The 14,195-nt window shown below is 40.2% G+C and overlaps 1 protein-coding gene across 1 annotated transcript in view; it reads left to right on the top strand.

The window, feature by feature from the left end:
• Positions 1-701: 701 nt before the first annotated feature.
• The window catches only part of LOC122651173 (F-box protein At3g07870-like), a 29,560-nt gene continuing 16,066 nt past the window's right edge, over positions 702-14,195 (top strand). The window contains exon 1 of the mRNA XM_043844487.1: positions 702-775. Within this exon, the coding sequence (XP_043700422.1) occupies positions 702-775 (74 nt within the window). The remainder of the gene's footprint in view (positions 776-14,195) is intronic.

The following is a 14,195-nucleotide window of genomic DNA, read 5'->3' as shown; positions in this document are numbered from 1 at the left end:
ACATTCCCTAAACCGATTAGCCACCTGGATCTTCATAGGATTAAATTCTTTTGGGCCAAAACTTTAGAAGAATATCAAATGGCAAGTGTTAGCTTACATCAAAATCTTGGAACATCAACTATAGTTTGATATACTCTCCTACCGCATCAATAATACAACATATAAGTCATTTCATCTAAAGTTCCTATTCCATTTATTTACTACAATGGATCAATGTAACGATATCACATCGGCCGATCACGGTATTGGTATTCCTGGTACTCAATACCGAATTGTGAGTATCGGCCAAGAAAGGGTGTGTTTCTTAATATAAGTTTGATACGGTCTGTATCATATATCGTATCAAGATCGAGACCGGAGGTGAACGATATGGCCACCGACAACGATACCTATAACTCTCTGTGCAACGAGTGGCTTTAGAGTATAAAATGATGTACACGCTTTAGTAGCCCGTAGCGCCACACCGCCAAGCAAACTCCCGCCACATCAAGTAACTTAAACCCGTAAAGCCTTCTCGACACAACAAAAAACCGTAGAAAAAATCCTTCTTTCTTCACCGCAACAACGAAGGAAGAAGAAGAGTGGTTGAGATGCCGAGATCTTCCCAACTCAGCAAAAACCCTAGAAAAATTCCCTCTCTCTTCACCGCAACAATGCTCAACAACGAAGGAAGAAGAAGAAAAAGAAGAAGAATAGTTGAGATGCCGAATCTCCTACTCGACATAATCGGCGAGATCCTCTCAAGGTTACCCGTGAAATCCCTGCTTCGATTCAGGTGTGTATCCCAAGATTGGCGTTGTTTAATTAGTGATTCTTACTTTGTCACTCTATACAACAATCGATCTAAGGAGAAAAAGCCTTCTCTCATCATAACGGATAGAACTACATTTTACACAGTAGAGGACAATTCATGCCATAAACTTGATATCCCTTTCTTAACTTCTACCGAATTGTGGAATTCCGAACGTGAAATCACAGTCGTGGGTTCGTGCAATGGGCTGTTATGTTTTTCGTTGTTAAGGTTTGGCAGGATTTGGTATAATTACCCCATATACCTGTTGAATCCAGCCACTCGAGAACTCAAAAAGCTTCCAAACACTCCCTGTGAAATATTGGATTATCGTGCCACTCGGGTTGGATTTGGGTTTGATCCCATGAGTAAAGACTACAAGGTCGTCAAGATTGGATACCGTTACGAGTTTGTAAATGGATCATATAGGATGGGGAGCGATGTCAGGGTGTACTCGTTGAATTCCAATAAGTGGAGAAAACTTGTAGATATCCAAGTCCCAGACCTAGCGTTCTCTCATGAACCACCATCTCCAGTTGTCAATGCTGCTCTTCATTGGATCGCATCTTCATGGAAGAACGATCATTATTATTTTTCGTCTTCAATATTTTCTTTTGATCTAGCATATGATGTGTTTAGAGAATTGCCGCTACCTTCTGAAAATAGATGTTACAAAGATATTTTGGTGATGGGAGGATGCCTTTCTGTTCTCTGTAACCACCGTGATGGCTTGATTGAGTTATGGGTGATGAAGGAATATGGTGTTAAGGAGTCTTGGACTAAACAGCTAAACATTTCCAATTATCCGTATGGTTGGAACAAAACACCAGTAGAATTCTGGAAGGATGAAATTATGTTCCTGGAGTATGATAATAATAAGTTAGTTTTGTACAACACCAGGAGCAAGACAGAAAGAAATCTTGGAATTCATGGACTTCCAAATACGTTCAAAGCATTTAGGTACACTGAGAGTCTTGTTATGCTCAACGGTTTGCGAAAGAGCCCAGGTTATTGGGCGGAAGGGAGAAGAAGAAGCAAAAGATTAGCAATAAGGGGCAAAAATTGAAACCCCTCTCTTTCATCATATATCCTGCTAAGTTGTGCACCTATTCCATTTTCATTTTTCTGGATTGACAAAGAATTTGTTAAAGATTCGATATTGATTCATGTCTTGCATAACTGTGGCTTTTTTTTCCCCTTTTAATTGTGTGATTCCTCAAAGGACATAATTCCCTGCAACGAATAATCAAACTTACAGTATTTTGTTGTATCTATTCAAGTGGCCTAGGAGTGGTTTTAGCAAGGCAGTTATTCGAGTTTCATATCTAAAGAAGAACAAAGAATTATATATCTAGACTTCTTTTTATAATTCAATGAGGATTTAACTGAATAGAATGAAATAGCTGGATAAGATTTTTGTAGATGGTCTCAAGTTGGAACAAGATTTTAATGTTAATGATGATAAACAATAGGGAAATTAATTTTATTAAAGCAGAACAGATAATCAATGTATAAAGTTTCTAACATCAATAGGTGAGGGTAATGGCAATTTCATAAATTGATTAATGTATTATGAAGGAGGAAAAGGGGAAGTTAAGAATGAGAAAAGGAAGAAGAAAATATCAGAAAAGAAAAGAAGTGATGCGACAGAATTCAAATAAAACCGTTTCATTTAATCTGTATCTTAGTTGGTCATAAGCTACTGTTTGAAGAGGAAAATAGGACTGAAAAATACAAGAATGCACAGCATGGACATACATAGGAGGATAATTGATTGAATTGAGTTTTGATATGTGACTAATCCAGAAGATGCATAACTAGACCATTTCTTAGTTGCCCAAAACTATCAAATGAGAAAAGGAAGAAGAAAATATCAGAAAAGAAAAGAAGTAACCTTTTCATTTAATCTGTATTTTAGTTGGTCATAAGCTACTCTTTGAAGAGGAAAATAGGACTAAAAAATACAAGAATGCACAGCATGGACATACATAGGAGGATAATTGATTGAACTGAGTTTCGATATGTGACTAATCCAGAAGATGCATAACTAGACCATTTCTTAGTTGGCCAAAACTATCGACATGGTTCAGGATGTGTCAACATCCAAGGGATCAAATAGAAATATGGGGGGCATATCTACCTAGTTACAGTCATCCAAAAAAGAGGAGAAAAAGATGCTAAATTATGAGCTAGTCACAGTTCATTGAAGTATGCCAAAACAAAACAAAAAAAAATAATCGAAGGGACTAGATATCGTCCAGAAATGGATGGATTTCCCATGGTGGGGCTTGTCTTCTTAGAATGACTATTATAACTCAGACGCATCACTTTGTGATGAAATCTAAAGCATCAAGTTGAATGGCAAAGTGGAAGCCGTTCCTATACTCTTTCAGTAATCTATTCATTTTGTTGGGGGGGGGGGGGGGGGGTGGGGTTTATTTTCATTGGGTTTTCATTAATGTAGTTCTGTTTTATATGCTAAACCAGTATCGAAATAGGACCAAAACAGAGTGGCAAATAACCAGATTTGGGAGAAAACACATATAACAAAATCAGCAGGTCAGATCTGGTTGAATTCCTGGTCGAGTTTCCCTTTTATATAGTATAAGCTTTGCTGAAAATTCAGCAAGATCCAATGGCTGGATATAACGAAATAGAGAATTCCTAGTGACATTATTATAGAGGTAAAATCTGTAAAACCAGGGACTGTATGACAGTTCAAATCACAGATTTATATTAATCGACAGAAAATCAATGTAATGATATCAATTTCAGATTCATCAGAACACTATACATTTTATGTCGAATTCAGAGTTCGAGTCAATAAAGATCAAATCACCCTAAAATTAGCAGTCCTATTTGGGGCTGAATCTCGCAGGAGGTAAAACTGAACAGATTTGCGGGAACGCAGTACTTTAGTGAAGACAAAAATAAGAACAATAGTACCTGGGTTTCCCACCGCAAGGTGTTGATTAGATTCACCACCAATCACACCTTGATTCTCACTAGGAAGAAGCACTCCACGCAGGGCAGCACAGAAGGTTTCTGTTTTTTCTTAACATCAAAATCGGACTATTAGAGCCATTGGTCTTTATTTACAATTTACCATTCCTTTTTTAAAGACTATTAATGTACAATGGAACATTATCATCGATGAATTATGAGGAATCCTTTTGAAAAGATTGATGGTGATAGGCTTAGTATCATCAATAGCATCCTATATTACCAAATTATAATTCAACGGTATTAATCTTCCACCATACAAGAGTCTTTGATCTCTAAACGTCACGTAAAGTTTGAGCTTCATTCAAATGCCTCATCAAATTTGATAGATCGACTGAAAATTTTCATCATCAAAGGATATTTCTTCTCCTTCATGTCCAACACAGTAAGAAATACAATATTGTGCTATGTTGAAGAATTCAGTAGAAGCAAAACTAAAACAAGAGATGAGTTGAGGAGTGCATGAGAGTTTAGCTTTATGGGACTTTAAATAGGAGAAAGTAATATCACACACGATAACTGTAATGGTTAGACTCATCCATTCCTTCCCCCCAAGTTGTGCATGAAGTCGTGAGTAATACAAAAAGTATTATTACCGGACACAATTTTTTACCCATTTTTAACCAACAAAATATTTGCATGCTTTATACATTCATGAATTGTGCAGAGAGAAATACAGTGAATACATTACTGATCACTTGAATGCACCTTACAAATTTCCTGGTTATAGCTCGGGGGTTTCGATTAGGTTAAGTTAATACGAAGTTGAAGTTGGTTTGTTTTAATGTCTAGGGTTATTGGTTAAACTCATTTCAACCCCAAACCTTGTCTCTTTTTATATGAAATTTTAACCATTGATAGAGAGTGATGTTGGCAACTCCTCAACCAAATTTGGGCCCAACTGAATTGCCATATGACAATTATTACGGGCATATATAATGGATTGGGTTAGATTACGAGGTATACTAAAATCTAGCACCATTACGATTTTATACATTTCTATTTATATTTTGGGAGGGGGATTGTTATCAGGTTGCGTGGCCCCTGCACCAACATGGGGGGGGCATCCAACAGGGGTGAATTTTCATTTCACAGGGGCGCAGAGGTCATTTTTCCCTTCCAATGTCTGGCATAGGCATTACACAACTTCTAAGCCTTTTTTGGTTCCCCTTAGATTGTAAAAGGAATTTTCATCGACACCAATAACTGTGGGTTACAAGTTATACCATAACCATGGCCTTGTTTTGCTACGCGAATACACAGATGGGGCTGGAAAATTGTGGACATAAATAGATCCATCCAAAGGTTCCCTGTAAATATGCCAAGTTTAAGCCTAATCAAAGTTAGCCATATGGCAAAACATATTTCAAGACTACAAGAAGGTCCATAGAACTACAGTGAGCTGCATGAATATAAACATGAGAGTAAGGGTGTCAATTGGTTTGATTTTGGTCCAAGATACACAATGCAAAAACCAAAATCGATCTGAACCGAGAATAAGAACACATTTCCAAAACTAAAATCAAATCGAGTCGGTTTGGTTTCGTTTTTTATTTGATTCCTTATTCGGTTTCATATTCAATTTAGGTCCTAATTTTAGGTGTGTGGGCCAATTTTTTACATCTTCACCAATAAAAAAACACTATGCTTGTTAGGATCATAATCCATCAAGCTTTTTTCAAACGTTAAAAAATTAATAGAAAATATCATCCACACTGACGTGTTTACAACCCATCCAACAGATAATGTTATTCATCCTTGCTCCTTAGCTTGTTGCAGCCCTTGAAGCAGCCCCGAATCTCTAATTCTTGTGGTATCTCAACAAGATCATTATCCATTGTGACCGCAACAAACTGCGAGTTGTGCATCAATACTAAGGCCCATCCAACTGTGCCAGTGGAATGCTCATAGCTACCATCACATATGAGAATTTGGTCATTCTCTTGTGATAATCCCTAGTACTCACTCAACACAAGATAACACAGAACTTGGAGTGGGACTGTAAGTGTTATACCCGCACCCCGGGAGTATAATTAATTATTAATTCTTCCCCGTGACGTGTAGTTATCACTGCCACTTATGCCGGTGAGTTGTTCTCACTGGTGGTCAAACCCAGCTATATTGACCATAGTACGAGGTTGCCTGTGGAAACTAGTCGGGACCATGGAGGTTGCCCCTTGACGTGTCAGGGGTAAGTAGTTGACCAAATTTTATTGTGTGCTTACTGCCCTCTCAAAGCCCTCGAAGTGTGGTCCAAAGGCCCTGACCTCTTATGGTGGGAACCACCTTCCTACTCGCATCGGAGGCAAGGTTACTGGTTGCCTTCGACCCTGCATCCAATGCTGCTGACAAGGACCCTTGTGGGTGAGACCCTGTGGCTAAGGTACTATTGGTGTCCTGCCATGTTTGACCCTACCCTTACCCCTTTTTATTAACTTGACCTTATGTGGGCCTTGGGGCCCAAGTTAGGATTTTTAGAGCTTGTGTAAGGGTGGATGGTTGTTTGACCCTACACAAACAGACCCTAGCCTACACTTATGAGGCCTTATCCAAACAGGCCATTAAAAGTGATTTTCTATATGAGAGAGAGGGGTAAGACTATTCCTTAGTCTTTCTTTTTCTTTCTCTTTCCTAACCTAATCGTGAAAGGAGAGGAGAGCTTTGAAGAGAGGAGGCGGCAAGGAGGAGAAGGAGGAGAAGGAAGGGAAGAAGAAGAAGGAAACGGTTGTGGGTTTGGAGCTTTAAAGAGGGTACATCGTGTGTACCTCAAACCAGGTAAGCCAAGTGCCCTTTTCCCCCATTTTTCTCTCTTCCCCCTTGCTCGTTTGAGCTTGGGTGGTTCGTTGGTTGCAGCCCCAAGATGGGGATTTCTTTTTGAAACCCAAAGGGTTAGCTCGAGTCATGTGTAGTTTCCCCTTGTAGGATGCTTTCCTATTTTCATTACAATCCTATAAAGACCTCTATTTTGACCTCTTGCTGAATCTATTTGATTCTAAAGCTTCAACCACCAAAGAAAACCCCAAATCTGGATTTTTGAGCTTTTGATCCTTTAAACCCCCTTAAATCTTTGAATGTTGGGTGTTTCTAAGACCCAAATAGACTCCAAGACACCCCTCCCTTGTCCCTTGAGGCTTAGAGAACCAAATGGGACAACCCTGGGCTTTTAAAGACCTTGAAATCACACTTGGGTTGCATCGGAGGCAAGACTGCGTGAGTCCGATGTTTGCCTCCGATGTGTCCTGAGCCTGCAGGGAAGGTCGGAGGCAAGGTCGGAGGCAAGCTTGCTGAGTCCGACGTTGCCTCCGATGCAGTTTTTAAGGCTTATAACTTATGTAAATGGTGGGGTTTCTCTATGAGGCCTCCCCTACACTCTCTCACACTCTTATTCACTTCCATAGGTGCCAACATATGTGCAATGGGGTGATTTTAAGCGGGAATCGTTGCGCTTATACAAATTCCACTTGAAGTAATTGGTGAGTGGGTTTGGGTGACTGTTTGAGCTTGTTTACTATTGCTTATTCATGCATTTATGAATTATATTGTGACATTATCATTCAAGCATGATTGCATATTTGCATTTATTCTTATTCGATGATGATGATTTGGATGATATGGATTTGTGTTGGGTTACGGTCTGGAAATCATGCACCTAACCCCGAATTACGTGGAATTATATATTGCATCTCATTCTTGTCTGTATGCGCCGTGTTGTGCTGGTACCGGTGTTAGATGGAATGGGACGTTGACACACCGGATGTACCTCTCAACACGATAGGATTCATGTAGTATATCGTGGTTAGGCTCGCTTCCCTATGCTACGACCCTTACCAACAGGGTTTAGGTGTTGGGTAGCCGAGCACTGCGCCTGTGGAGAGTTAGAGAGGCCAGGCCAGGGGTAGTAATGGTTATCGGGTCCCGCCTGGGTGGTGATGACTACGACCGGCGCGGACTCCATAGTAATAATTGAGGTTGCGTTGTGGTGAGAATGGAAGGATCCACAATGTCTTCCCGAGTTATTGCGAGAGCATATACCCATTGACTTAGCATTGTGTGTTAGGTGGTAAATAAATTAATAATAGCATGCACCATGGACTATTTGTGATTGTGTGATTGTGCATCCCCTTTTCTCTCTCACTAGCTCGGTGGAGCTAACCCCGTGTACACATTCTTTTAGATTTTGATGCGATGATTACTCGTGGAGCCGTAGATCGTGGATCGAGGATCATGGCGATGGTTGCCCATGATGATTGTGCCTACGGGCTGTATTGATACTTGGGACTTATTCCCTTCTTTTATTTTTTTTTGGGCCACGTGCCTTATATAAATATTTATTGTTATATTTGTTTTGGGATAGTTATGCTATGGTCATTCGGGATGTCCATCCAAACTATTTACGTATCACTTAGCCGTATGAACATGAGGTAACTCATCAGAACGCTCCGCTTATTTTATGATCGTTGGAAATGTAATATACCTTTGTCTTTCGCACTCGATATTATTGTATTGTAATATTGGTTTATGATCGTGAGTTGGCCATCGCATCGAGATCCTGGCGGTGAGGTGGGATGACGCGTGTCACCCCAATCATACCCTGATATTGTATTTTATCCCTTGTCGGGATACGGGTGTGACAACATGGTATCGAGCCATGATGCTCGCACCAACCACGCTCTTGCGGACTCTTGATTTACTCTCCACAATTAGGTTCTAAATTAAAAATTTTCAAGAACATAAATGATTGTGTGCAGACATAGGAGAAGACTGATTGTGGTGAAACAAGGACTTAGAAGATAATAGATAACATGGAACTTAGGACTTGAACCATAGGCTGTTAAGCTACAACTATGTAATTGCTTGGTTGAGTCTTAAGTAGGTCATAGATGGGCAACTATATGTTAAAATTCATAAATAATAATGAATCAATTATAATCACCCACAATTATCAACAATGAATTAAACAAGAAAGAATTAAGTAAATACATAGAGATACATATAAGATTAATTACAAATATCAAATTGTTCCAAATTTTCTTGGGAGGCAATCATATCCTTCCCATTTTAACATTCATGATTTCATCTTTTCCAATAAAAACATATGACTCCATCCTGCTCAATCAAGAGATACCAATCTAAACACCATAATTGTTCCAGATTCTCTGTTTGGGCATAACTGTGCCTTTCCCAACTCAGAATGCAAGACCCCATTTGTTCCAATTCGAAACATTTGATTCTGGTTATCTCAGATTAAATATACAAGTCTACCATTTCTAAAAGTTCCTAGTTGTTCATCCTAAGACAAGAACTAGAAGAACTGATCCGGGATAACTTCAATTTGTTGAGAGAAAGCTGGGCTAGTCATTTGCACCACCGCCACCACCGCGACCAAGAAAGGTGTTGATGTCATCTACCCCTCTCTCGATACCCTCTAGGCGCCGAGTCTGGTCGAAGAGTTGCTTCGTGACCTCATCGAAGCCATCCACCACTCGTAGGTTCAGCCGCCTGATGGCCGACAGAATGTCACTACCTCTCGCCTGATGAAGGAGTAGGGATTCCTTCCAAGTGAATAGTAGGTCTTCTCTTCCCCAATGGAGACATTGATAATGCCGGCCAACTATGCTGCAGTGAAGGCTATAGGAACCCCCCTTACATATGAAACAACCCGATAGTTTTGTGTGCCCGGTTTCCGGTGTTCAGATTTGCATAGAAATATCCGATGAGTTTTGGGTAATATGGTTCAGGGAGGTTGAGAATGTCGGTCCACCCCAATGCCTCGAATCTCTATTCCACCTTGTATGCTTTGAGATCATCCAACACTACATTCCGCCCCTTCCACTAGATTTTTGAAGCGGAAGTAGTCTTGGTAAAGCTCTTGGTCCTCTATCTTTTGAAACCATAGTGGATCTAGGACAGTTGGTGCAACTTGTTCCACGCATGCACGCCGTGTTCTTGGAGCCATTGATTGTTTTAACCTGCAGCCAAAAGCCAAGTAGATAGCAAATTAATTCCTTGAATGCTAAGGCCTAAGTAGATGATCAATGTAAGGTTATGGGGTTTAAAACCTAGCCTTTGATTCTTTTCCCAAGGCAATTAAGTTACAGCAGGATTCTTAGGCTAGAAATTTCTGATTTTTTTTATCAAATTGTGATCTAAGAAGTTGGGGAAAAAGGGAATGCATGGCCACTATATGAATGCAATCATACATGATAGAGGTTAATGGCCATATTATGCCTAGAAAGTAATATTTTATGCAAAACAGTGGGTTCAAGCAAGAAATGGGTTTATTCAATCATGGAGCATGCCTTGAACTTCAAAGAAATTTTTTAGATTTTGTGGTTGGAAGTTTGAATCTTGGGAAACAAGTAAATATGATTTGTGATAACTCAGAGAATGTAAGCTAAGCCCTATCTAGTAAGACCGAATCAAATATGGCAAAAGAGAAGAGGAAAGATTCTAAGGATTTTATCAACAATCATGTATACAAGAAAATATGTTTGAAGATAAGACATTGTGATAATTTTCTATGAGATTTTATGGCATGTAAAAGAATTAGATTTGAACTTGGAGAGTTTTCCCAAAATATTGTGAATTGAGGACTTTACCACAACCAAAACCTGAACATAATCCTAGTAAAATTCAACTAGACATGACAAACATAGCAACAATCTCTAAAATATTTACAAAGACTTGAAAATTTATAAAAGATGCAATAATCAAACAAGGATCCAACAACTTAGTGTCATCGATCAAATAGGACTTGATTTACACCTAAAAACCCTAGTTTCGGCCAATCGGTTTGGTATGAATTTGGTGTACATGGCCATGGGATTACAAGCAAAATCAAGACATGATCACAACTTGAGATGATTCATCCCAAATCCAAGAAAGAGAAAGTAGGAATGGGAAGAAAGCCATATCTTGAACAACTGAGAGTTGAACCTTGAGGCTTAGGATTACAAGAAAACCACCTAAGGGGGAGCTTGAACGGAAGTCCCTGTAGAGATTTTTCTCCCTGCGGTTATGTCCTTTTCTTTGGAGCCAAAAATGAGTTTTAAAACTCGTGGCTCTGTTTTGTTAAAATTCTACGAACAAACGAACGAACGGATCCACTTGTTGTGAATCCGCTCCGCACAAAACTCGAAATTATCATTTTAAAACTGTGCGGATCAACGAACAGATCCACACTCATGCATCCATTCGTAGATCCGTTTGACTTCAACTCTCTCTGCCTTTGAGACTTCTGAGATCGGACGAACGAACGGATTTGCATTCCACATCCGCCCGTTAGTCTGCTCTACCTATTTTCACGGAGGAGCCACGAATGCACCCGGAGTGCTGACATCGCTCGTGAGTCCACCCGATTTTCTTTTAAGATTTTGAGCCTATTTTGGAGACCTTTTGACCACACCTGTATGTGATGATCTTGTGCCTATACCCTAGATCGGACACCCCTGTTGTGTGACCCATTTGTGGGGACCACATGAGTCTAGTTAATACCTAAAAATTGAAAGAGGTTAGGACTTGTACCCGACTGGACCAGCTAATAAGAACTAGCAGGCATTGGTAACCGCTGTGACTCCTCTCTTACCTAAAAGGAGAAGAGTTACTGTCACGCCCCCATCCCAGACAAGGGATAAAATACATTATAAGGGGTGACTAGGACAACGCTTGTCATCCTATTAAGCTGCCAGGATCACTGACACAGTGTCCCAACGCACAGTCATAACTAATATTAAAACAATATAATATCAGAGTGCGGAAAGGAAAATATTACATTCCAAATGATCAGTAGTTTTGCGGAAGCGTATAAAATCAATAATTACAAGATGATCAAAGCCTAGATGATAAATACTGTAGTTAATCCATTTTTCATTACCATCTAATAATGATTAACAAGGGTATAACAGTAAATGTTTTTACATGGGCCTACGCCCTAAAATAAACAAAAGGGGAACAAGTCCCTAGAGTTCTCACGGCCCGTAGGCACAATTGTCACAAGGACACCCGTTGCCATGTTCCTCTAACACAGCTTCCGGCTCCTCCGTACCTGCATCATAATCTAAAAATTGTGTACACGAGGGGTTAGCTCTCCACTGAGCCAGTGAGGGGATGGGGATGCACAAACACACAATTCACATAGTCCAATGATGCATGCATATGTTAAGTAAATTTTCCACCTAACATCACAACTAAGTCAATGGCATATGCTATCGTGACAACTCGGGAGACACCGTGGTCACTTAACTTATCGCCACAATGAAACCTCAATTGTCACCTGGGACCTACGCCGATCGAAGCCTCCAAGACCACTCAGGTGGCACTCGATAACCAATACTACCATGATCGGCCTCTCCCACCTCCACGAATCCGGTGTACGATTACCCAACACCTAAACCCCGTTGGTAAGGGTCGAGCATAAGGGTGTAAAATCCTAGCCACCTACATGCAAGTCCTATCGTCCCGAGAGGTAATCCGGCGCATCAACTTTTCATCCTGGTTTAGTGCCCGGTTACCAAAGCACGGCACGGCGCATACAGTTCAACATGACATTCAACATAATTTCTTCATAAATATATATATTATCCGGGTTTTGCACCGCACCCACCGCACCGAGACCCATCAAAGTAAAGCATCTCCAATTAACATCATAACATTCATATATAAAAGTATGCAATATGCGCAAGCATGCTTAATAATTTATAATGATGACATAATATACAATGCAATAATAATATCAAGCCCAAACAACCAAACCCACTCACTATTTGTGTTATGTCCCGATGTTATGAGTTGTCGCCGCAATCAAGTAACACGTCACAAGATGAAAACTTTAAACCTAAATAAAGAGTGCAAACAGGATTAATTAAGTAAAGGGACGGATCCCCAAAAGGTCTCCCATAAACACTTAAGTATAAGGTTTCAGAGACGAAGTGGTTGCAGGAGTGGTTTCATGCCCAAATTCTGCAACCACATGTAAATCCTAGGAAACCGGGGGTTCGGGACAGTTTTAGTCAAGGTCGGATGCAGATGTGGTTTCAGAAAACTGAATCCGAGTGTAAATCCGAGCTTCACAGGGGCTCAGGACAATTTTTGTCAAGGTCGGATGCAGATGTGGTTTCAGAAAAACTGAATCCGAGTGTAAATCCGAGCTTCACAGGGGCTCAGGACAATTTTTGTCAAGGTCGGATGCAGATGTGGTTTCAGAAAAACTGAATCCGAGTGTAAATCCGACCTTCACAGAATCCTTCTCGGGAAGGTAATTTCAGGGTGGTTTCTTGCAGGTTTGAAACCACATGTAAATCCTAGCTAACCAGGGGGCTTAGGATAGTTTTAGTCAAGGTCGGTTGCGGTGTGGTTTCAAAAACTGAATCCGAGTGTAAAACCACATACTCGCAGAACCGAAAATTGAAGGGTTTCTCACTAGGGATTCATTTTCCAAGGGGTTTAAAGGTAGGGAGGCTTCAAGAAAGCTTCCTCCTAGGTCCATTAGGGTTCTAAGACCTCATTAGGTCCATGTAATCCCATGGATTTAAGAGAAAACAAAGAGAACCTAAATTAGGACATAATATGTTAGAAACCTTAAATTTCTTAAATGGAAAGAGATTACTTAGGCTTAGGGCTTGTAATGGAGTGAAATAACTCCACCATAATCTAGGTTTAGAGGTTCCATCGATTCCTTAGGTTCCAAGAGAACCCTAGGTCGAATTTCTCCCATTTCCCAAACCCCAAAACCCAAAATAGAAGAAAAGAGATGGGATTGAATGGCTTACCCACCCCAAGGTAGAAGGCTCCATGTTGAGGCTCCAAGAAGTGATCTTCAAACCTCCAACCAAGATTCTCCACCCTTCTTCCTCCTTTTCTCCTTCCTTCTTTCTTCTTTCCTTCTTTCTTCTTTCTCTCCTCTTTCTCTCTTCCACGATTTAGGCTAGATGGGAGAAGAAATGAAAATGAATCCTTCTCCCCCCCCCCTTTGTCTTATTTATAGAAAATGGGCCTTGGGTCCTTTAAGTTAAATGGGTCAATAGCTAAATGGGTTGACCCATTGGTTTTAAAAAAAAAAGAACCCACTTGGGGATGGGTCCAATTGGTTGGGTAAGAAATAGAATAAAACCCATTTTTTTTGATCTCACATGTCAAATGGGTTAAGAGTTAAATGGGTGGATCCAAGATGGCTTAATGGGTTAACCCATCTTTGGGTCAAATAGAGTCAAATGGGCCCTTAAGTTGAATGGGCCTCTTAACTAAATGGGCATGCCCACAGGTTTCAAATAGAAAAGAACCCACTTGGGGATGGGTCCATCCACCATGGGATTATAAGCCCATCACACGCTCCCTTAAATAAGTGGGACCCACAAATGGAATATTCCCAACTCAACTAAAATAGCCCGGGCGGTCTAAATCTTGA

Source organism: Telopea speciosissima, chromosome 2, assembly GCF_018873765.1.
Source record: "Telopea speciosissima isolate NSW1024214 ecotype Mountain lineage chromosome 2, Tspe_v1, whole genome shotgun sequence".
NCBI classification, from domain to species: Eukaryota; Viridiplantae; Streptophyta; class Magnoliopsida; order Proteales; family Proteaceae; genus Telopea; species Telopea speciosissima.
Note: the sequence above shows the minus strand (reverse complement) of the source record. Positions and strands in the feature narration are given on the sequence as shown.